Source organism: Podarcis melisellensis, assembly GCF_964234715.1.
Source record: "Podarcis melisellensis genome assembly, chromosome: 13".
NCBI classification, from domain to species: Eukaryota; Metazoa; Chordata; class Lepidosauria; order Squamata; family Lacertidae; genus Podarcis; species Podarcis melisellensis.
In genome coordinates this window covers 23,308,951-23,332,084 of record NC_138545.1, presented here as the reverse complement: position 1 = coordinate 23,332,084, position 23,134 = coordinate 23,308,951, and the positions used below count along the sequence as shown (strand labels likewise).

General features: G+C 39.4%; 1 protein-coding gene across 1 annotated transcript; it reads left to right on the top strand.

Annotated features, from left to right (window-relative positions):
- Positions 1 to 4,913: 4,913 nt before the first annotated feature.
- LOC309354760 (vomeronasal type-2 receptor 26-like) lies at positions 4,914 to 22,031 on the top strand (the record flags this gene model as incomplete). Its single annotated transcript, XM_081885031.1, has 10 exons — positions 4,914 to 4,946; positions 5,973 to 6,085; positions 7,395 to 7,686; positions 9,060 to 9,287; positions 15,234 to 15,358; positions 15,970 to 16,261; positions 17,016 to 17,882; positions 18,489 to 18,716; positions 19,649 to 19,775; positions 21,133 to 22,031. The coding sequence occupies 10 exons, from the start codon at positions 4,914 to 4,916 to the stop codon at positions 22,029 to 22,031; spliced, it is 3,204 nt and encodes a 1,067-aa protein (XP_081741157.1).
- Between the last annotated feature and the right edge of the window lie 1,103 nt (positions 22,032 to 23,134).

The following is a 23,134-nucleotide window of genomic DNA, read 5'->3' as shown; positions in this document are numbered from 1 at the left end:
TACTATCAGTTTGGCTGTATTTTACATTTCTTCACCACGCACACACTTCTATTCACCAATGTTGCATAAAATTCTCCCAGCTAAGGAAAATCCTGTGAAATAAAGGAGTTACTTACTCTGCAGCTATTGGAATGAGTCTTCAAGATAGGAGCAATGCAAATTGTCTTGCTCACAATATGTGGGAGAAGACCAAACAGAAACACAAATAACATCACCATTTGGGGAATGAATCTTCCCTTCCAGAAACACATGCTTCGGTTTTCTTCAGATCACCCAGGTTATGACTTACTTTCAATGAGATTTACTTCATTACTACATTGATAGGTTGGTATTAGAGGATGTCAGCGTCATTGTCCCACTCTTTCTACTTAATAATTCTTAATAGTCTTTCCCTATGCCAGTTATTTTTGTAGCTTTCCTGTACCTATGCATAAAGGTTGTGTTATTTTCCCATATAAGCAATATATAGAAATGGAGTCTGCCTTGGGGAAATAGCATGAGTTGCAGATCGCTCAAGCTACTCACAAACCATTTTCACTGGTAATAATCACAGGACATCCAATTGTGTACTCTTACTCTAAGACTATCAGAACACAGAATGACAGAACTATATCCAAACCTGACCCTTTGGGCCAGTTCTGAGCCTTGGAGAAACCTTTTATAATCACTTTCTGATACAACAGTTTAGTTTTCTCAAGGCTTTCAAATATGCCATGGGGTTTGGTGAGCAGGACAATTATATGGGTATAATTATATGGGGAGGGAGAAGCAGTTCCACATATGGTGACATTTATGTGGTCTCAAACACAGCAAAACACTAGGAGAAGCAGAAGGTGTTAATTGGTGTGGTAAACTCATTATCTTTTGTCCAGAGTAGGATCACTCTGCTGCAATTAATTTAGTAGGGTTTCTGATCTGTTTTACTATGAGTTAAAATATGAATATATGAATGTTGTACTATGCTGAACAATATGTTAAAATATTAATGTTTTTGCTGCTGGATATTATTATTATTATTATTATTATTATTATTATTATTATTATTATTATTATTTGATTCTAATTTCTACCCCACAGCTCCTGCCAATGGAACTTTATTTTACTCACTCTCTATTTAAATCTCTTGTCTATTTCCTTTTTCTTTACTTCTCTCACTCTCTCTCCCTATCCCCCCTTCTTTTTCTCCTCTTCTATGTTCTCAGTATATTTATATCAATGTTTTGGGTTTGGACAAAAAAATGATATTAAGCTTTGTATTTCTCTTTAAAAATCCTAATAAAATTTATTCAAAAAAATGAAAAGATAAACAAATAAAAATCAATATTATCTAGGTTGGAAAAGGACCCTGCCACTTTGATTTTCCTCCACTCTGTTTTATCCTCAGATAATGGACCAATCTCTTTTATCAACACATATACAGTGGTACCTCGGGTTAAGTTCTTAATTTGTTCCGGAGGTCCGTTCTTAACCTGAAACTGTTCTTACCCTGAGGTACCACTTTAGCTAATGGGGCCTCCCTCTGCTGCTGCGCCGCCGCCACGTGATTTCTGTTCTCATCCTGAAGCAAAGTTCTTAACCCGAGGTACTATTTCTGGGTTAGCGGAGTCTGTAACCTGAAGCGTATGTAACCTGAAGCGTATGTAACCTGAGGTACCACTGTACAGGCTACATTGATCAGTTGGTATAAGAGGATGTCAGTATCGTTGCCCCTCTACCTCTATGTATTAATTCATATTTCCTCCCTATTTCTTTTATTTTGCTGCCATGCCAGCTTTTTTACCTTTCATAGACCTATAATAATAATAAACTTTTATTTATATCCCACCCTCCCCAGCCGAAGTCGGGCTCAGGGCAGCTAACATCAGATATATAACAATGGTATAAAATCAAAAAATAATTAAATTACCACCTAAAAACAGGTCAAAATCAAATTAAAGTCTAATTAGATGGCTTTCCACAGGGTTAGGGTTGGGAACAGTACGTCTCATTGGCCCAACTGTTTACGCTGATCTTATATGGGCCTGTGAGAATGCTGGAAGGCCTCTTTCATATTAGTTCTTATACAAAAAGAAAAGGGGAGTCAGGTTGAGCCCTGACCCAAGGCCTGGCAGAACAACTCCATCTTGCAGGCCCTGCAGAAAGATGTCAAATCCTGCAGGGCCCTGATCACTTGTGGCAGAGCGTTCCACCAGGCCGGGGCCAAGGCCGAAAAGGCCCTTGCCCTGGTAGAGGCCAACCTAATCTCTCTAAGGCCTGGGATCTCCAAGGTGTTATTATTTGCAGACCATATGCATCAAGATTTTTTTTTTCTAATAAAGAAATAAGAAAGTTGGGGAAATAGATTGAGTGAACTGCAGATTGCTCAAGCTCAAGACCATGACCTTGACCTAGTTCATGAGACAAAAAAATCCCTTCCAGTTATTTCCTTCTGAAACTCTGGAAATTTGCCAATCAGCTGGGTTTCATTTCTCAGGGGGGCTGAGGCAACATAGGGATTCATAAGCTTAGAGAGCAGATAAGAAGATAGGAAGCCCACTTTATACTGGGTCAGCATATTTACCCATCTATTACAGTTTTGTCTAAACTGAGAGGCAGTAACTGGTAAATTCCCAGCCCTATTTGAAGATGCCAGTGATCGAGGGCTTTTGCATGGAAAGCAGGTGCTCTATCTACTGAGCACTTCCACTCAAGTATGGCTGTACATGAACTGACACCTTTATAATAGCAAGATCCTACTTGGAAAAATAGGGGTGTGGGCGGCGCTGTGGTCTAAACCACTGAGCCTAGGTCTTGATGATCAGAAGGTTGGCGGTTCGAATCCCCATGATGGGGTGAGCTCCCGTTCTTCGGTCCCAGCTCCTGCCCACCTAGCAGTTCAAAAGCACGTCAAAGATAAATAGGTACCACTCTGGCAGGAAGGTAAACAGTGTTTCCGTGCACTGCTCTGGTTCACCAGAAGTGGCTTAGTCATGCTGGCCAAATAACCCGGAAGCTGTCTGTGGACAAACGTCGGCTCCCTTGGCCTATAGAGCGAGATGAGTGCTGCAACCCCAAAGTCATCCGCAACTGGACCTAATGGTCAGGGGTACCTTTTCCTTTACTTGGAAATATAACAACCTTTCTTGAATCCTGAATTACACAAATTTCTTGAATCACACGAAATCATCTCATAATGTGTGATGCATAGAATTGATGAGAAGATAGGGTGGTTTTGTTTTGTTTTAAGCATCAAGGGGAAGTTCCAAAAATTTTCCTGTGCATTGCAAAAGGATACAGTTAATCACTAAAATCCCATATTTATTACAGTTACTAATATATTAAAATACCAAGCCAAACATTGAAACTGCCACTTTTACATGGAAGCATAAAGCAGTCCATGAACGGGAACTGAATTTTGTGTATCTCATGTTGTGACATCTCAGGTTTACCTACCCTTCAAGATATCTACCTGTTGAATCTGGTATGTGTTTGTAAAAGTGAGCTCTGTGTTCTTTTACCCCAAAAATTGTTCTGGGTGTCATACTTGTAGGAAGAAGATTCAGTGATGCATTACAAGTTACCTGAATATTGTAGAAGTTGCCATAATAGTGGAACCCAAAGTGAAATTAAGTAGGGTTGTGGGATTTTTCTTGTTCCCCTCTGCAGCAACTTCCAAAGCCAGAAGCTTTTGGAAAATTTCAGCACCACACTGCAATACAAGTTGCACCCTCACATATAAATAGAATTTATATAATGTCAACAATTGCTGAAAAAACATTTATAATGGAGGGATGCATACGGTGGAACTAAAAATTGTGCCCAATACAATCAGTGGAATCAGATTTTTTAAAAGCCTGGAATTAAAATGATCTTCACCTGGTGCCAAAAAACACTTTGAAATATGATTTTTAATTATACTCATTGTGAATTGTATGAAGTCTCTTTGGAAGGTAAATGTGTTGTCACTGAGAAGATAACCCCGCCCCCCCCAATACCCAACCAATGGTTTTCACTTAACTGGAGGCACATGAAGCAGGACCTCTGAGCTGGAAATTAAAATTTGGGAACTCACATATGGAATAAAGTGAAATTTCAGCTAACTTGGTCCCAAACCATTAAGGGCTTCACAGGTTGAAAACATCAATTTAAAAAGACTGGGAGTCATCATATCTGAAAGAAGTGAAGAAGTATGGCTGAAATCAAGTGGCATGTCCCACCTGTTCATTTTGCTTACTGTGGTGCACAATTCAAATATTTGTTGACCCAATGAATACTTATTTTTGATTTTATTTTCATAGGTCTATTAAAATATCATTTGCATTGTATAAGAGTTGGTGCATCTTCATTTTTCTATTTTTGTTGTGGTTTCCATGTCTTTTACTGATAGTCGGTAGATTGATGTTAGATAGAACTAACTGTTGTTTCTGAAACAGTTTAAAGGCAGCCCTATGTGCAACATATTATAATAGTTCAAAATGTGACTGAACCACTACATGGGTAACTGTGGCCAAGTCATAGCTTAGGACATGGGTACCTGAGTACCTGAATAACAATCTTTTATTTCATACACAAACATATTGCTGCCGAAGTTTCTTCCCCTGTGATTGTGATGCTCCCATGGTAGCAATTCTTTTCTGGAAGACCTATCAACCCTATATAATAAACAAACAAACAAATATAAATAAAACTTATAAAAAAAATTCAAATTGCCAATATAATTTTAATCAGCCACTCCAAACAATAAGCCAGGAGCAAATAGCCAGTTCATAGCCACTGAGAAGAAAATCCTGGTCTCGAATTTGTTTAAGGAATGAAACTGTATGGAGAGAGAAAAAACCCACTGGAATTGACTTAATTTCATATATTAAAAGGCACTGCTTATTATTTCACAGCACTCCCCCAAACACATCTTTTGTATATGCAGTCAATTTACTATGGCTGCCGGCTGCCAAGAACAAGAAACAGAGGTATGTATTTATTGTATTACAACTGCCATTCTCAAAATTACATGCTTCCTTCCTTCCCCTCAATGCATTTCCAGGGAGCTCTGACAAGATTAACAATAACAATTGTTTGGAATATATTATATAAACTCCATATACAGTTCAGAATTGAATCAAGAAATAGGCAAGTCTTTGTCAGCATTTCATATGGGAGTATATTATCTCCAGTTAATTTCACAACCTTCTATAGAGTAAAAATATGTATATTTCAACACCCATGCACTTCAGTTCACCACGGTTTTTAGATTTATTAGTGTGCGGAGTGAAAAGATGTACCTCATAAAGGAGGCAGTGGATTGTGCACAGATTGAGAGAGAGAGAGAGAGAGGGAGGGAGGGAAGAAAGAGAGAGCGGGAAGAAGGGGCTGCTACTGCAAAATCCATCTTAGTTAAATATTTCATAATGAAACTCAGATATGCCAGGCTCTTGCTTCTTTCAACATCATAGGCTTCTTCTTTTTCCAGAGAGAAAGGAAAAGTCAAGAGAGAACTCTGAACACTTTCCCCATCCTTTCTTCCTTCTTCCATCCCACCATGTGGAGGTAAAGGTGTCGATATCTGTAGATGAACATCTGTCTTTAATACCAGATAAATAAATACCTGATTCACCTTGAAATGGAAGGCACTGGAATATGAAGTTATATAGATTGGAAAAGAACATACCAGAAGCTTTATGTTGTTCAGACACGTTGCAACAAAAGTAAACTTTTAAAGTGTGACTAAAACAGGGGCACTGGTGCAGATATATCTTTATCAAGCAAGCTGCATATTAGTGTTCCAACAGCACCACAGGCCATTCTCCTAAGGCTAACTCAAAACTGATGACAATTGTGAGGACATAAACAAGAGGATCTGAATCTTGATGACTACCTTCAACATTCGGATACTGGTTGGAACTGTGTTGCTGCTCACACTGCTGCCTCAGATTACATGCAGGAAACATTTTGTTAACTGCACTATTTATGATGATCCGCTTCCTTTACCACATCAGTTTTATCAGCCAGGCAACGTGATCATTGGGGCAATTGCCTCTCAGGTTTTTTACTTCCATGACAGCCCCACTTTCATAGAGCAGCCTACACAAGCATTGATTGATGAACCCGTGTAAGGACTTCTTTCTTCTCTACATTCCTAAAATAAGTATTAGAACTGGGAGTAGAAAATTCACCAATAGATTTCTCAAGTAACAAGGTTTACTTTTCAGTATGAGATATTAGATGTATATTACTTATACATCCTGTGTATATCAAGTTCAGCACCAGGACACTCCATATATTGATGCAATAATTCTGATTTTCACTCCCAGACTATAAAGGTATTTTCGAAGCACATTCATGGAGTTCTGAGGTCAGCAGATGAAGCCACTTCACACTAGTTTGATGTTTATTTATTTTACTGTAGATTTATTGAACGGTAGGAACATTTTCAGTGATAGGCATCAAGTGTGCATAGTGTCAAACAGCAAAAATAATAAATAGAAACAGAGTCTCATGTTCCCTTGCCCGTCTATTTAGACAGCCATTTGTGACCTTGGGGTCCCAGATGTGGTAAACTTCTACAATCATCATTCCCTGAAACCATGGCTAATGCTCAGGGTTTGTGAGAATTGTAGTCTAATAATATCTTGTGAGCTAACAATGGGGACAGCTGTGTTACATATTAGAATTTTTAAAAGGCAAATGACATATCCGTTTTGCATTGCATAATTCCTGCTCCCATATACAATGACTTTAAAAAAGGTAAAGGTACCCCTGCCCGTTCGGGCCAGTCTTGCCAGACTCTGGGGTTGTGCGCCCATCTCACTCAAGAGGCCAGGGGCCAGCGCTGTCCGAAGACACTTCCAGGTCACGTGGCCAGCGTGACATCGCTGCTCTGGCGAGCCAGAGCTGCACACGGAAACGCCGTTTACCTTCCCGCTAGAAAGCGGTCCCTATTTATCTACTTGCACCCGAGGGTGCTTTCGAACTGCTAGGTTGGCAGGCGCTGGGACCGAGCAACGGGAGCGCACCCCGCCGCGGGGATTTGAACCGCCGAACTTTCGATCGGCAAGCCCTAGGCGCTGAGGCTTTTACCCACAGCGCCATCCGCGTCCCTACAATGACTTTAGTGGGTGCAAAATACAGTTTATTGAGCAGAGCAATGACCACAAATGGTTTGAGCATTTTGAGCATTCTCTGGAGGAGGGTATATCTTAGAAATGTTCAGTTTTTTATCTTAGAAGTATTATCTTTCTCTCTCTGTTATTCATATAGTCCAGGAGAACCTGATAGCCCACTATCACTTACATTATTTTCAGTCTATGATCCTGCATGATTTATGTTGAACCTCCACTTTAAATGTATGTAGATGGATGATGACAATGAGCAAAGAGGCACGTTCCCTTGTTTTCTTAAGGTACCATTTCTCATTGCAGCTCCATGCCAAAGATGTATCAGCACATTCTGGCCTTAGCATTTGCTGTAAAGGAGATCAATAAGAATCCCAAACTCTTGCCAAACATAACTCTAGGCTTCCACATTATCAATGGCTATTACATTGCAAAGATGACCTATAAGGCCACCCTGAACCTGCTTTGTGCACAACAAAGGTTTGTCCCCAACTTCATCTGTGATTCTCAGAAAGAATTAATAGCTGTCATTGGAGGATATGTAACTGAAGCTTCTGCCATTATGGCCAACATTGTTGCCATTTACAAGATTCCACAGGTAGGCCATTGTCATAAATATATGAAAACTCCAAGACACATAATTTTATTTTATTTTTATAAAACAGGTTTATTATTTTCATTTTTCACATCACACATAAAATAGCATAAGTCACAACACATATACCATTTCGCTTCCATATTTTAATGCTGACATTTTATAATGCACAGATTATATTGTCTTGTCTTATATTTTGTCTTATCTTTTATCTTATCTTATCTTTTCTTATGTCTTATCTTATCTTATCATCATAATTAAATACACCACCATTCCTCTCAAAGTGGCAAAAAACAAATGATAAGTGATAAAACTAAACAAAAAAATCTCTTAAAGACCGTTCCAATACAGAGGCAGACTACATAGTGCTCCATTTTATTTCAGCTCACTTATGGATCATTTTCCCCTGCACATGGTGACAAAACAGCATTCCCATTTTTGTATCAGATGGTCCCCAATGAAGATTATCAATTCAGAGGAGTACTCCAATTACTTCATCATTTTGGGTGGGTGTGGGTTGGGCTCCTGGCTGTGGATGATGAATATGGAGACAGATTTTTGAAGGCCATAATGCCATTGCTTACCCAAAATAGCATCTGTTATGCATTCATAATCAGACTACCAAACCGAAGTTATGTGGATGAGTATTTAGACTTTATGATAGATCAGGTAGATAACTATCGAGTTCTCATGGAAAGAAAAGCCAATGCATGTTTTGTATATGGAGAGCCTCCATCCTGGCAGGATCTAAGAATGCTGCTGTTTTATGTACCCTTTTTCTCATTGCCACCTGTGGGTAAAGTGTGGATTTCAACATCGCAATGGGATTTTGAATCACTGTCTGTTCAACAATTGTGGGACATCCAGCATTTCCATGGTGCCTTAACTTTCACAGTTAACTCAAATGAGCCACTTGGATTCCAGAAATTTGTTCACAGCATAAAGCCTTCCTGGACAATCAGAGATGGTTTCATTCAAAATTTCTGGGAGCAAGCATTTCTCTGTTCATTGAAAAATTCTAATGTGAATGTGGGGAACACTAAATTCTGCACTGCTGAGGAGAAGTTGGACAGCCTTCCACATACTTTTTTTGAAATGAAAATGGTTGGCCATAGCTACAATATTTACAATGCTGTATATGCTGTGGGACATGCATTACATGCCATATACAAATCCAAGTTTGGACACAGGAGATTTCAAGAACGAGGAAGAGTGGGATTTCTTACGACTTGGCTGTGGATGGTAATAATATTTCAACACTGTTTAAAAAATGGGCTAGCAAAAGATGCAAATTTAAAATAAATTCTGCTCCCTGCATCTGTGGAGGGAGATTTTCACCTTTCTTTCCCCTCTGTTTCATTTACTTTTCACTCTAGTTTCATCACTCACTAAAGAACATCTTGTTCAACAACAGTGCTGGAGACAATGTGAGGTTTGATGAAAATCAAGAATTAGTCGCAGGATTTGATCTTACAAACTGGGTGACTTTCTCAAACAACTCTTTTGTTAGAGTGAAGGTTGGAAGACTGGAACCTCAGGCTCCTCCATGTAAACAACTAACCATTAATGATGATCTAATTGAGTGGCATAGAAGCTTTAACCAGGTGAGACATAGCTTCAGATTTTCAAATAATTGCAATCATTAACTTCGACAAGAGAGACAGTATTGAATTAACTTTTCAGGAATCTGGTGCTTGGGATAAATATTGATCTCTGATTTATATGTTTGCTGATGTAGAGCTGTTATTCAAAATATGAAAGTTGTCCAAATAACCCACAGATCCAATGGAAGGTTAGAGATCCATTTCCTATTCTTACTAGAGAATGGGAATTATAGTCTGGGAAAGCCAATTTGAGAGGAAGGAGCAGGAAGTTCTTGAACCATAACTCCAGCCTTTGTCACCTATCCTAACAATATCCATATGTGCTCCAATAAACTTATAAAGTTTATTATTAATAAGCAATAAAGTTCTGACTAAGGCAGATTCCATTAGAGATTCCATCAGAGAATCCATTGAAAATATGATCAAATGTAGACTGGAATACAAGGATCTGCTCAGAAACAAGAAAGCTGAATACATGCAGACACAGTGGCAGAAATTGGGAGTAACAGTAATGGAACAGAGAAATACAAATTAAGGAAACTGGTGGACTGGGGTTTAAATGAAATGAGAACATCACAGTAAGCCATTATTTCTGTGCCTGATCGGGTTAAATATTTATCCTGTATATTTGGTGAGCATTCTGGGCAAACACTGCACCTGTAGTGTGTAAGGAATTCTCAAACCCCATCTGAATGCCAACCAGTCTCCTGTAATAAGATAAAGGCCATTATTTCATGCCTGAAATAAAATGAATTTTCTGGAGAAGATATGCTTCCTCCTAAGTCCTATAGGGAATACATGGAAGAGTGGATACTTATCCTGATGGGCTCATTTACCACCATAAACAAAACTGGCAAAATGCCCTCTGGTTAGAAAATGAGTATCATTTTCTCAAGTTATAAGAAAAGGGACAGGAAGAATCCACAACAACCTTTGGCCAGTTAGTTTGTTAGATATCTCCTCAAAGCTATATGCACAGCATCTCCTTCAAAAAATATCAGACTGGTTGCACCCCAAGGCCCCCAAGCCCTTCCCCAAGTAAATAACTTCACACTGACATGTAATTTTGGTTTAAGTTAATGGGCAAAATTTAGGCCACAACTTTATTGATTACAGCAAAGTGAGTGGTGTTGGCTTAGGCATTGGCAACAGACTATAACGAGGAACCAAACGAGGGAGCAACATCGATGAAGATCAACCAAAGCTCACCCCTGGGTTCCTGTGGTCCTGGCATGGCCCTAGCCCCTCAAGCGGACTTTGGACCAGATCCAGGCCCCCCAGATTCCTTTACCGGTGATGGCTGCACTTCCCTTCCCACACACTTCCTTAAGCCACTGCCTAACCACCAAGCCTTACAAAGTTGTGACGATTGCTAAGGGGGTAGGCAAAAACCAAGTGGCCAGTGCCAATTTGCCAAAAGGAAACATTCCTACCCGGCCCCTGATCCAAAACAGGTGACCAACCAATATCCGAAGCAAGGCCAAAGCAGCAACACCTACAAATAGGGATGGGTGGGCAGGTGTTTGGCAGCGCAAAGCAAGTGCCTGAACCACATCGAGCTGCCGCTTTTATAGGCCCCCACCAATCACGCTACCTGCACTGATTGGCTCAAACAGGCCTGGTGTGATTGTGGGGCCATACAGACAAGGCCTGGGCCACACCCAGCACATTCAAACTGGTGGGGGTTGTCTCAGGCTCGTGCGCAACCAGGACCCTTGTTAAAGAGGATCCCATTTGCAAAGTGACAACATTATTCAGCCCCATTGAACAATGTTTTTCTATAAACCATGTTAAAACAATAATTCATGAAAATGCTTAGTCTGTTTCAAACGAGGAACACCCAATAAGCTCAGTGATTTTATCATACAATGTCAAGAGCTGCTCTCTTGCAAACCATTTTTTTAAAATACTAATCTGCTTTCCGTGTTTGTGATCAGGTGCTGCCCCTTTCGGTGTGCAATGACAATTGCTATCCTGGCTTCATTTGGAAAAAGAAGGAAGGAGAAAAATATTGTTGTTATGATTGTGCTCCATGTCCAGAAGGAATGATATCTGGCCAGAAGGGTATGATAAGTAAAGGAATATAGGTTGTCCAAGTTTCTATGTTTCAATTAATTGAATGCATATAATTCTCCAGTTTACCTTTACATTCATCCTTCTCCCTCCATTTCCTCAACTTTGAGAAGACCGTACAGTGTTATAGGTTATTATTATTATTATTAGCAGCAGTAGTAACAGCAGTAGCAGTGTTGGAGGGGGGAGCAGAACAGAGGTTGGAAAGTAATGGAACAATTAAGAAAACCTGGCCTTAACTAATTGCTGTGGGAATGCAGTGAGGTATTCACCAATCCCTATATTGGAGCAGGTGGCAATTCAACAGTACTTGTTTCAGATTATGACAGTATGGGATTCCTTTTATTAGATGATGTATTAAAATTGTGGAAACCTTAAACAGCTCTTTCTTTTATTTCAGACATGGATGCCTGCATGAAATGTCCAGCAAACCAATATCCCAACAAAGGTCAAAACCAATGCATTCCTCGAATTCTAAGCTACCTCTCTTATAAAGAACCTTTAGGAATCTTGCTTACTGTGTTGGCCATTTACTTCTCTGTGATCACAGCTTTAATCCTTGGAGCCTTTTGGCAGCACCAGGACACTCCAATTGTCAAAGCCAACAACCATACTCTCACCTATATCCTCCTCTGCTCACTTCTACTTTGCTTCCTCTGTGCCTTGCTGTTCATTGGGCAGCCTGCACAGCTGACCTGCCTTCTCCGACAAATGGCTTTTGGTGTTGTCTTCTCAACCTCCCTTTCCTGTGTGTTGGCAAAAACCATCACTGTGGTTCTAGCATTCATGGCTACACAACCAGGATCTGGAATAAGAAAATGGGTAGGGAAAAGACTGGCAGATTCAATTGTCCTTTCTGGTTCATTTATTCAAATAGTCATTTGCATGGTTTGGCTGATTTCTTCTCCTCCATTCCCAGATACAGACATGAGCTCTGTAAATGGGGAAATCATAGTGCTATGTAATGATGGTTCAGCTGCCATGTTTTACTGTGTCTTGGGCTACACAGGCTTTCTGGCAATTGTCAGCTTCACTGTGGCTTTCTTTGCCAGAAAGTTACCCGACAGTTTCAATGAAGCCAAATTTATCACTTTCAGCATGCTGGTCTTTTGTACTGTTTGGCTGTCTTTTGTTCCAACTTATCTTAGCACTAAAGGAAAATACATGGTGGCTGTGGAGATCTTCTCTATTTTGTGCTCTGGTGCTGGATTACTGAGTTCTATTTTCTTCCCCAAATGCTACATCATTATTCTGAGACCTGAACTAAACAATAGGGAGCATTTAATAAGGAGGGGGAAATAAAGAATGGTTATAGTGATCTGTCTATTACTATTCAACTTAGCTGTTCGAAAGCATGTCAAAGTGCAAGTAGATAAATAGGTACCCCTCTGGCGGTAAGGTAAACAACGTTTCCGTGAGCTGCTCTGGTTTGCCAGAAGCAGCTTAGTCATACTGGCCACTTGATCCGGAAGCTTTTTGCGAACAAACACCGGCTCCCTCGGCCAGTAAAACGAGATGAGCGACGCAACCCCAGAGTCGTCCGTGACTGGACCTAACAGTTAGGGGTCCCTTTACCTTTAAAATTGAACAAGTGTCACATTATTTGTGAAATTGTGTTTTCACCTATAACTATGTATTTATGTATGTGTGTGCTTATTTGTATAATGTTACAGGTTGGGTGGGTGTCAATCTGCATGATACTATGAGTCTCTTCAATTACTTGGTGTCCTGTACCCAGTTAAGTATAAAGGTTGATGGAGGAATATATTGTTCACTAGGCAAGTACAAAATAATGAGCTTGCCACTTAAGTACTTTCATTAGTGTAACTAAAAAAGATACTGTCTGCCAATACATGGACCTTTTCCCCTCACCTGGCTGGTAGTTTAAAGGACAAAAGCCAGGATAAGCTGTGTGAGAGTTGAGCTGAAAGAGGCTATAGGCTCAGGTTGTATACACTCTACAAGGTCCAGATCAAGAATTCCACTTGCAGCAAGACACACCCTAGCTGCACCACTGCAGTCTTAAGAGATGTGAGTGCACAATGGTAGCTTGTGATCAACAACAATAAAAGACACAAATTGAAAGATATGACTAAAAATAACTATACAGTGGTACCTCAGGTTACATATGCTTCAGGTTACATTTCCTTCAGGTTACACATTCCACTAACACAGAAATAGTGCTTCAGATTAAGAACTTTGCTTCAGGATAAGAACAGAAATCGGGCTCCGGCGGCATGGCGGCAGCAGGAGGCCCCATTAGCTAAAGTGGTGCTTCAGGTTAAGAACAGTTTCAGGTTAAGTACGAATCTCCAGAATGAATTAAGTACTTAACCCAAGGTACCACTGTATATTTTTCTCAATCAAAAATATAATAATAATAATAATAATAATAATAATAATAATAATAATAATAATAATACTTTATTTATACCCCACCCATCTGGTTTCCCCAGCCACTCTGGGAGGTTCCCAACAGAAATAAAAGCAGAATAAAACATTTGAAAGCAAATGAAGTGCTGTCACCATGGTTGCCTCTTTTTGTCTTCATAAACAATTAATTGATACATAGCATGGCATAGTTTAAAACAGGGTGCCAACTTGAATAGAATATTGTGGGGGTGCAGGTAAGCCCCCCCCCTCTGCATATTTAATCACAGGGTAATCCTATGCATGTTTATACAGAAAATATCACTGGGTTTACTGAAGCTTGCATGCAAGCCTCATAACTTGGATTCAAGCATATATTAATTTGAGATACACATTCCTATTGAATATCACGCTTACGCTTTTAAATTGTGCAAAATGCAGTCAAGATGAGCACATTCCCCAAGGCCTGCAGGGGAATACGTATGTTAACCTGGAAACATACACAGTTCTTTCTTCATAGATGGATTATGCACACAATCTCCATGAGACTGGTGAATGTGCACAGTTGCTGTTATGCACATTAGCTGCTCAATTTAAATTTGCACGCATACATGCACACACACTGTGTATTCCAGCTGATGAGAATGTTACAGTTCCACAGATCTCACAAAGTCACATCAAGTCCACAATTAAAAATGGTGTCTAGACAACAAAGCAATGCTATGACAGGGCAGAAGAGAAATTCTATGGCAGAGAAACTTGGTTCATGCCCTTGCTGATAATGTCTTGGGGAAAATAGGAAAGCTTATAATAGCGGGAATGCATGATCCCCGAGAATTCCTCATTTTGCACCTCACCATCAACGAAACAATGCCGATGCTATTTCTATGATATCTATGCCACTGTGCATGTACTGGAGGCCCTAATCTCCCCAGTGGATTTCTCTCTGTACAGGTAGAAAGGCTTTTCTTTAACTTTTGCTGGATATAGGACTACAGTGGCACTCAAGTTACAATGAAAGAAAATCATGTATCATTCTTTCCCACTTCTGCTAAATTTGATCTCTTGCACAACACAATGCTCTGAGGAGATGATTTTGAACCTGGTAATTATTTCAAATTACTTGCTTTCCATCAAATATCTTGTCAAATCCCATGTGGATTATCTCAGGATACAAACACAATTAATATCCTAGTCTGAAAATTTACTTAATATAAATCCCAGCCACTCTGACCACTCACGAGGAGCTCTGAACATGCAGGCTTTCATGAGTCATTTTTTGGCACTTTCCCTTTATGAAAATAATCCTGAGCTGTTGAAGGAAAAGTCTTGTAAACCAACTCATGTTGGATGATAGAGAGAAAGTAGATATTCAGCATCATAATTGGCCCCTAGATGGCAGATACATTTTTGCTGCTTATCCTGCTCTTCTTGTGGCTGCAACTGTCTCCAACTGATTGCAAGAAACATTCTGTTGTATGCCCCATAAGTGATCCTTTCCAGTTTCCATACCAGTATTATCAGAAAGGAGAACTAATCATTGGAGTGATTGCTTCTCAATTTGGTTGTGTAAATGATGAAATATATTTCTGGGACCACCCTAAAACAAAGTTTGTAGATCAACTTCTGTAAGAAAATCACTGTTGCCCTCTATAGCATACTTATCCACTGCAATAATTTAATTCAAGCAATACCCTGTTCAGGAAACAGTCTGCATATGATATTTTGAGGCTGCATTTAAGCATGTTCGAAGTAATATATTTGCTTCCTTCATCTTTATGATCTTCATATTTTCCTCTCCCTCTTGTGAATTCTTTCTTCTGTCTCCTATGCTTCCAAAACATATTTGCCAAAGTATTTTATAATTTCCTTCCTATTTCATCTTCAGCCATCCTTATGAGTGCCCTTTCTTCCTATATATGTATGTTTTCACACTGCACCAAAGTTTTCTTCTGAGCCTCCATTGTTTATTATGTCAGTCAACATGAGTGATATGGGCTTAGATTTGGCTGAATTGTGGTAATGGGTTTTATTTAAAAGCAGGCAAGTGACAGAAGTTATATGTTTTATTTCCATACTTCTTTCTTTGATTTAATATTGCTGGGCTCATTGGAAGAAAGGTGGGAAGAAAAATAATCAAGACACAAAGTTACATGTGTCCTCAAAAGCTGGAAAGGAAGAACTGACTCTTTCATCTTGAAAGATTTAATATCACTCAGATGTTTTGCCTCTTCCTTAGTGCAATACCAAAGAACCACCAGCATGTTCTCTCCTTGGTATTTTCTGTGAAGCAGATAAATGAGAACCCCAAGATCCTACCAAATGTCAGTCTGGGATTCCACATCTATGAAAGCTACACAGACGCAAGGATGACTTATCAGAACACCATGAAACTTTTGACAATGGCGGAAAGGATTGTCCCAAACTTCAAATGTGACAATAATGAGAATATGATAGCTGTTATTGGAGGACTAGACTCTGAAATCTCCCTTCACATGGCTAGTATCTTAGGCCTTTACAAGAATCCTCAGGTAGAGTGAGCATATGGGTTATTTAACTCACCTGACTCTGATAGATTTATATATATATATATATTGTGTGTGTGTGTGTGTGTGTGTGTGTGTGTGTGTGTATGTATATATATATATATATATATATATATATATATATATATATATATATATATATATATATATATATATATATATATATCTCCTTACTGGATAACCTTTAGAATTTTTTCTCCCTTTTTTCTGAGAGAAAAAGTGAAGGTAAGTGTCAGCATGGGGAAAATATTGATTACATGAATCTTTATCAAGTGGATAAGCTGCATGAGCTTTGCCAGAACTTGCAAATCCATGAAAACTTCCAGTGCTGCCTCTTGGAAAATGCTCCAGGACTAAAGTCGGACCTTTCTTTCTTTTCTAAGTCTTGAGCCCTCCTAGAAATAAGACTTTGGGGCTAAATATGCAGACCCATTCTAAGCAATTTCTGACATGTGGCTACTTTGCATATTTTTGCTAGTAGTGTTGTTATTAGAGAGCAACAGCATGTGGGTGTGGGGTGTGGGTGTGTGGCCTCCATGATCAGAACTAGCGTGATAAACATGAATTAGTCATATGTGTTTCAAATTATTCCTATATAAAAAAATCTATTTTTTCCTTCAAGAATTCTTATGTATTCCAGCTAGCCAGCAGATATTTTAATTAATTACTATTTAGTATTATGTCTACTATTTAGCATTAAATCTGTCTACTATGGTGAAACTGACCTCTTCATTTTTAGGTTGCCTACTGTATATTAGCTCCTGTTTTGAGTAATGAATCTCAGCTCCCTTCCTTCTACCGGATTGTCCCCAATGAAGTCCATCAGTACGTTGGTGTTGTCCATCTTCTTCTACATTTCCAGTGGACATGGGTGGGGATTGTTGCATCAGATAATGACAATGGTGAAAATTTCATGCTGACTTTAACACCAATGCTTTTCCAGCATGGAATCTGTACTGCCTTCAATGAAAAAACTCCAGCCATATCTCAAGCTATAGACAATTTTAGTTCACTAGAACTCATCCAGGCCAAATCCTTTTTCCGGACCATCTCAAAAGTTAAAGTATTGGTTGTATGTGCAGAACCTCAGACCATGACAACACTGATATGGATGGCATTTTTATATTCATTCCTAGATGGTACTACAAAATTTTCTATACATAAAGTATGGATCATGACAGCCCAGTGGGATTTCTCATTAGAAACAATGCAAAGGGAGTTTGATATACAAGCCTTCAATGGTGCCTTATCTTTTGCAATTCACTCAAACAAAGTTCCAGGCTTTACACAATTCTTGCAGGCCCTTCATCCTAGCTATCCCAAAGGAGATGGTTTTCTCAGGCTCTTCTGGCAAAAGGCATTCAACTGCCTATTTTCTGATTCCAATGAGCAGAAGCAAAGGATGGCTATTTGCACTGGCCAAGAGAAGCTGGACAGTCTCCCCAGTGCTCTTTTTGAAATGAGCATGACTGGCCAAAGTTACAGCCTTTATAATGCAGTCTATGCCATAGCACATTCTTTACATAAAATTTACTTATCTAGGCTAAAGCACAGAGTGATGGCACATGGAAGTAGTTTGGATCCTCCAAATGTGGAACCTTGGCAGGTAAATTTCACACCCAGAATCTTGTCATGCCTAATGTAATATGTTATGATGCTCAGTTCATGGAGAATATCAGTAAAACAGAATAAGGCCACATTCAGCTGTCTATAAAACTTTTATCTCTTCCATACATTGCTTTGCCCCCTCACTGAAAGCACCTCAGAAGGCTACAAATGAAGATTTTCACATTCTACTTTCTATGCACTCAGAAATTAATTTGAGTTTCAAACAATCCCTGTAATATGTGTACTTTCACATGAGGATTACCAGTTGAAAGTTTTGCTCCACTGAGCTAGTTGTGGTAAACAAAAATGAAGCTGAGTCAGAGCAAATGCAAAACAAATTTGAAATGTTAATTAAATCAAAGTACAGAAATTATGGAAATATATGAACTCAGCAATAAATATTAGAATAACAGTGATATATTTATGAAATATGAAAAATATTACATTAGGTTGTCAAATAAGCCTAACAAACCAAAGCATGTTTATTACTAAGGTTTAAATTTCATTCTCCTTAAACTCTTATCTGTTTTTCCCCTCTCTCATGCAAGGGGGGAAATGCACTTTTGTCATTCTGTTAAATCTACCTCTGTCTCTTCAAATCTAGCTTCACTCTGTACTGAAGAGAATCTCATTTAACAATACTGCTGGTGATACTGTGTCCTTTGATAAAAATGGTGAATTAGCAGCTGGATTTGATATAATAAACTGGGTTACCTTCCCAAACCAATCCTTTGTCAAAGTGAAAGTAGGAAGGGTGGATCCACAGGCATCTCTTGGAGAAGTGTTTACCATGAAGGAGGAGGCCATCACATGGCACAGCACCTTTAATCAGGTGGGAGTGAACCATATACTTATATGAGTGTGCAAAGCATAATTCCCATATAGAGTCAGCCTTCAAGAGTGTAAAGAAACTGAATTCCTATAAATTTGCTGTCACTGAATTAAAAGAGTTTGAGATGTAAAGTCACGATCCTATACATATTTAGGAATAAGCTGCATTGAAACAAAAGGAACTTGTCAGGTTTCAGTTTGAGTTCCTCTTCTGATGGTTTAATCTTCCTTTCAAATTTTCTGATGAGTCTTTTCGCTTCTTATCTCAGTTCCACTAGCTTCAGATTAAGCATTTTTTTTAGGGGACCCAAAATAGATGAGCCTTCATGATAGCTGGTACTCTCCTCCTCTGCAGCTGTGACACAGCTGGAAATTCACTGTCCATCTCTCATTGGTTCGACACAAAGAGAAGATGATTTACAAATTATGCAGGTTGTGTATTATCAGTAATCACAAAGATATAATCTACTGCTAACTTTGAAAGTCAATAAATATTTCAAACTTTATTGAGAATGTTTCCCTCCTGCAATAGTGTGTGTGTGTGTATATTATTCAAAACCTTTTCTTTCTTGGTGTTATAATTAAAAAGTAGAGAGCCCAGTTTGCTTTCTCTTTAGTCTTATTAAAGAGAAACTGAACATCCAAGCGCATCATTCAATAGCACAGTCCAACCCCACACAGTGTAGCTTTTCAATCTGCTCTCTTCCACAAACAGTTCTATGGAGTGGATTGCTGCTTGCTCTGATTCAGCAGTAAAAAGCAGGGTTTGTAGGGAAATGCTCAGGGGAAAGAGAGAAAAAAGGACACAGAACTGGAAAGCCAGGATCTGTACCTAGAAATGTAGAACACACGTAAGTGTGAATGAGCCCCTACTCAACAAACCTAAATCAAGTCTGAAAAATGAAATACATGATCTATCATTTTTATGAACAGGTGAAGCCCCTTGCTCTGTGCAACAACCATTGCTATCCAGGCTACAGCAGAAAAAAGAAGGAGGGATTGCCATTTTGTTGCTATGATTGCACTCCATGTCCAGATGGGATGATTTCAAACCAAAAGGGTAGGCGACATCATGTACAGTCTGATAAAATATTACTCAGTTATTTCATTCTGCCCCCTTTAACAGTTCACATCTCCTACACAGAAGAGCAGTTAAGACAAATCATCAAGATACAACTCCTAACACACCACTCAAATGCTAATTCTGAGAGTTAGTGCATAATGTGGCTGCACCCCCTCAATGTGGGGGGCAAGTCAGACCCCTTTATAAGGAGATCTTTGTTCTAGACTTTGTTATTTGCTGCATGTTTTGAAAAGTAAAATCTCTGGTAGAGTTCTCTACCAAAGAGTATTTCCCCAAAACTTGGGTCTTGGTTTCAGGATTCAACACTAAATGGAGAATTCACAAACAACTCCTACTTTCTCTGGAGTCAGGAGACACATGTGAATCAATCCTGTGGCCAATGGGTGATGTAGACAACCCATATTAGCCTTCAGTATTTTCATACCATTTGCCTGTTGCAATGGTGGGTTGGTTGATTAATTCCCACTACATGGTTTATTTTATTAATGCCCATGGTATTTCATAGGTTTTCACTTTTTATGCAGGCAGTGACAATTTTAGGTGCATCCAGCTGATGTGTGATAACTGACACATGGGTCCTTTTGGACCCAGAAAATGGCAGACAGAGTGATGCGTGCTTATGAGCTCTGCATCAACGTGCGCAGGTGACAGGAATGTAACCACCGCACAAAATGGTCACTGCTTATATCATTTTCATTACACATCATTCAGCAGCTCAAATATTTGTTTCCACAAAGGCAGTATTTCAAAGAAGAATAGTTTAAAAGCATATAGAAATTTGAGCTAGCCTGTGCATCATCCCTAATCTGATGAAGCGCCACAGTGCCAGGTGTCAAGGTGAGTTAAGCAGATCCACAGGTCTGGCAGAACAGAAAAGAGGCCAGGGCACCCTACATTGCCCAGTGAAATCCCTAACACTCAATAAAGTTACTTAGGCAAGCAAAGAAAATACAATTATGCAAACAGAAACCTAGGAGAGTTGTGGGAGCTTCCCGTGTTTTGCAGTCTCTGCCATATGTATGATGATTTCCCCTTTGGACTGAAGTCACACTAAAGTGCAATGAGCTCCATGCTCTCTGGGAACAAGTTTGTTCCCTTGATGTCAAGGTGGTGAACCTGGAAAAGGTAGGAGAGGCAGAGAATGTGGTGGCTGAGGACTTCAGGGATGTTGTAGCTATTGCCCCAATCCAGTAGGCTCTACTAATGTAATTAGTGTGTTTACACACAATGCCATACAATGGAGATAGATGCATCTACTTCATTTTCAAGAGTGAATAAGGTCACAATAATTGATAGCAAAAAATCAAGAATGCATATATCTTTTTTCCCTCAGATACTGATGAATGTTTCAGGTGCCTAGAAGATCAATTTCCAAACAAGAACCAAGATCAATGTATTTCAAAGTTTCTAAATTTCCTCACTTTCTCAGAACCATTGGGGATCACTTTTGTTTTCTTGGCACTCACTTTCTCTCTGATCACAGCTTTGGTGCTAGGAATTTTCATCAAGCACAGGGACACACCCATTGTCAAAGCCAACAATCGTGACCTCACCTATGTTCTGCTCATCTCCCTGTTTCTTTGCTTCCTCTGCTCCTTGCTATTCCTTGGAAAACCTCATGCAGTGACATGTTCTTTACGACAAACTGCTTTCGGCATAATTTACTCAGTGGCTGTTTCATGCATATTATCAAAAACCATAACTGTGGTCCTGGCTTTCATGGCTACTAAACCAGGATCCAGTATGAGGAAATGGGTGGGGAAAAGGCTGGCCAACCGTATTCTACTTAGTTGCTTCTTTATTCAAACTGGCATCTGTGTTCTATGGCTCTGTACTGCTCCTCCATTCCCAGATTTCAACATGAAATCTGTGGTGAAAGAAATCATAGTAGAATGCAATGAAGGATCAGTCACAATGTTTTATTGTGTTCTGGGTTACCTGTGGTTCCTGGCCATAGTTAGCTTCATTGTGGCTTTCCAGGCCAGGAAGCTGCCAGACAGTTTCAATGAAGCCAAGTTTATCACATTCAGCATGCTAGTCTTTTGCAGTATTTGGTTGTCCTTTGTGCCTTCTTACCTGAGCACCAAGGGGAAATACATGGTGGCTGTGGAGATCTTCTCCATCTTGGCCTCCGGTGCTGGGTTACTTGGCTGTATCTTTTCCCCAAAATGCTACATCATTATCCTTAGGCCAGAGTTAAATAGCAAGGATCTGTTAACTAGGAGACATTAGCAAGGTTATATTTGATGTTTCATATTTGCTTAGTTAAAAGTCCTTTACACAAAGTCATTTGTGATAATAAGAGCAATACAGTGGTACCTCAGGTTAAGTATTTAATTCATTCCGGAGGTCTGATCTTAACCTGAAACTGTTCTTAACCTACACCACTTTAGCTAATGGGGCCTCCTGCTGCTGCTGCGTCGCCGGAGCCCAATTTCTGTTCTCATCCTGAAGCAAAGTTCATAACCTGAAGCACTATTTCGGGGTTAGAGGAGTGTGTAACCTGAAGCGTATGTAACCTGAAGCATATTTAACCTGAGGTACCACTGTACTTTGGAACACTGTTCCCCTTTGAAATCAGCCAGGAAACAACAAATCTGATATTATACTGTCAGCTCAAAATGTTTATTTAATCTAGCAATTTTAGGTGATTAATTTGATCAATATTTTGTATTTTATTAATTTATGATGGCTTAATAGTTTTATTGTACACCACCATGATATTTTTCAATGAGCTGATGGATTAGAAATGCTAATATAAATATTACGTACATAAACTTATTTCCAAGGAAACATCTGGAAAGGTGCAGCTCCTTTTGGTATGCAAATACCACTGCCATCAAGGCTACACCAGACGTGTACATTAAGCTGGTGTAAAGAGACATCACATCCAAGCCCTGTCTTCATTTGGGTTGCTGCCGCTGCTCTGCTTAAACAAGATAGAGGGAACACAATCCTTTAACTTAAATGATCTTAGGATCCGGCCTAATTCCCTCTTTTTGGTTCCACACTCCCTATGTTCCAAGAACAGCCTTATTGGGACTTGAACTGACTTAGGCTGAACTGACTGAGCTGGATTGAACAAGTCATGTATTTTCAGCTGAACCAGGGTTGGGGACTTCATACTGGCTGAGCCCAGCTGATCTGGGAATCAGCTAGCTGAGACAGATATGTTCTGCATATTGCTCATCCCTGCATATCTTGCCATAGCATTTTCCCCTGTTAGGGGCTGATGCAGACCTATCCCACACCACCTCTCTTGGTAGAACGAATGTGCACACACTAATATATAGCAGTAGTATGATGTGTTTTATTCTTGCTTTGAGTTCTGTATC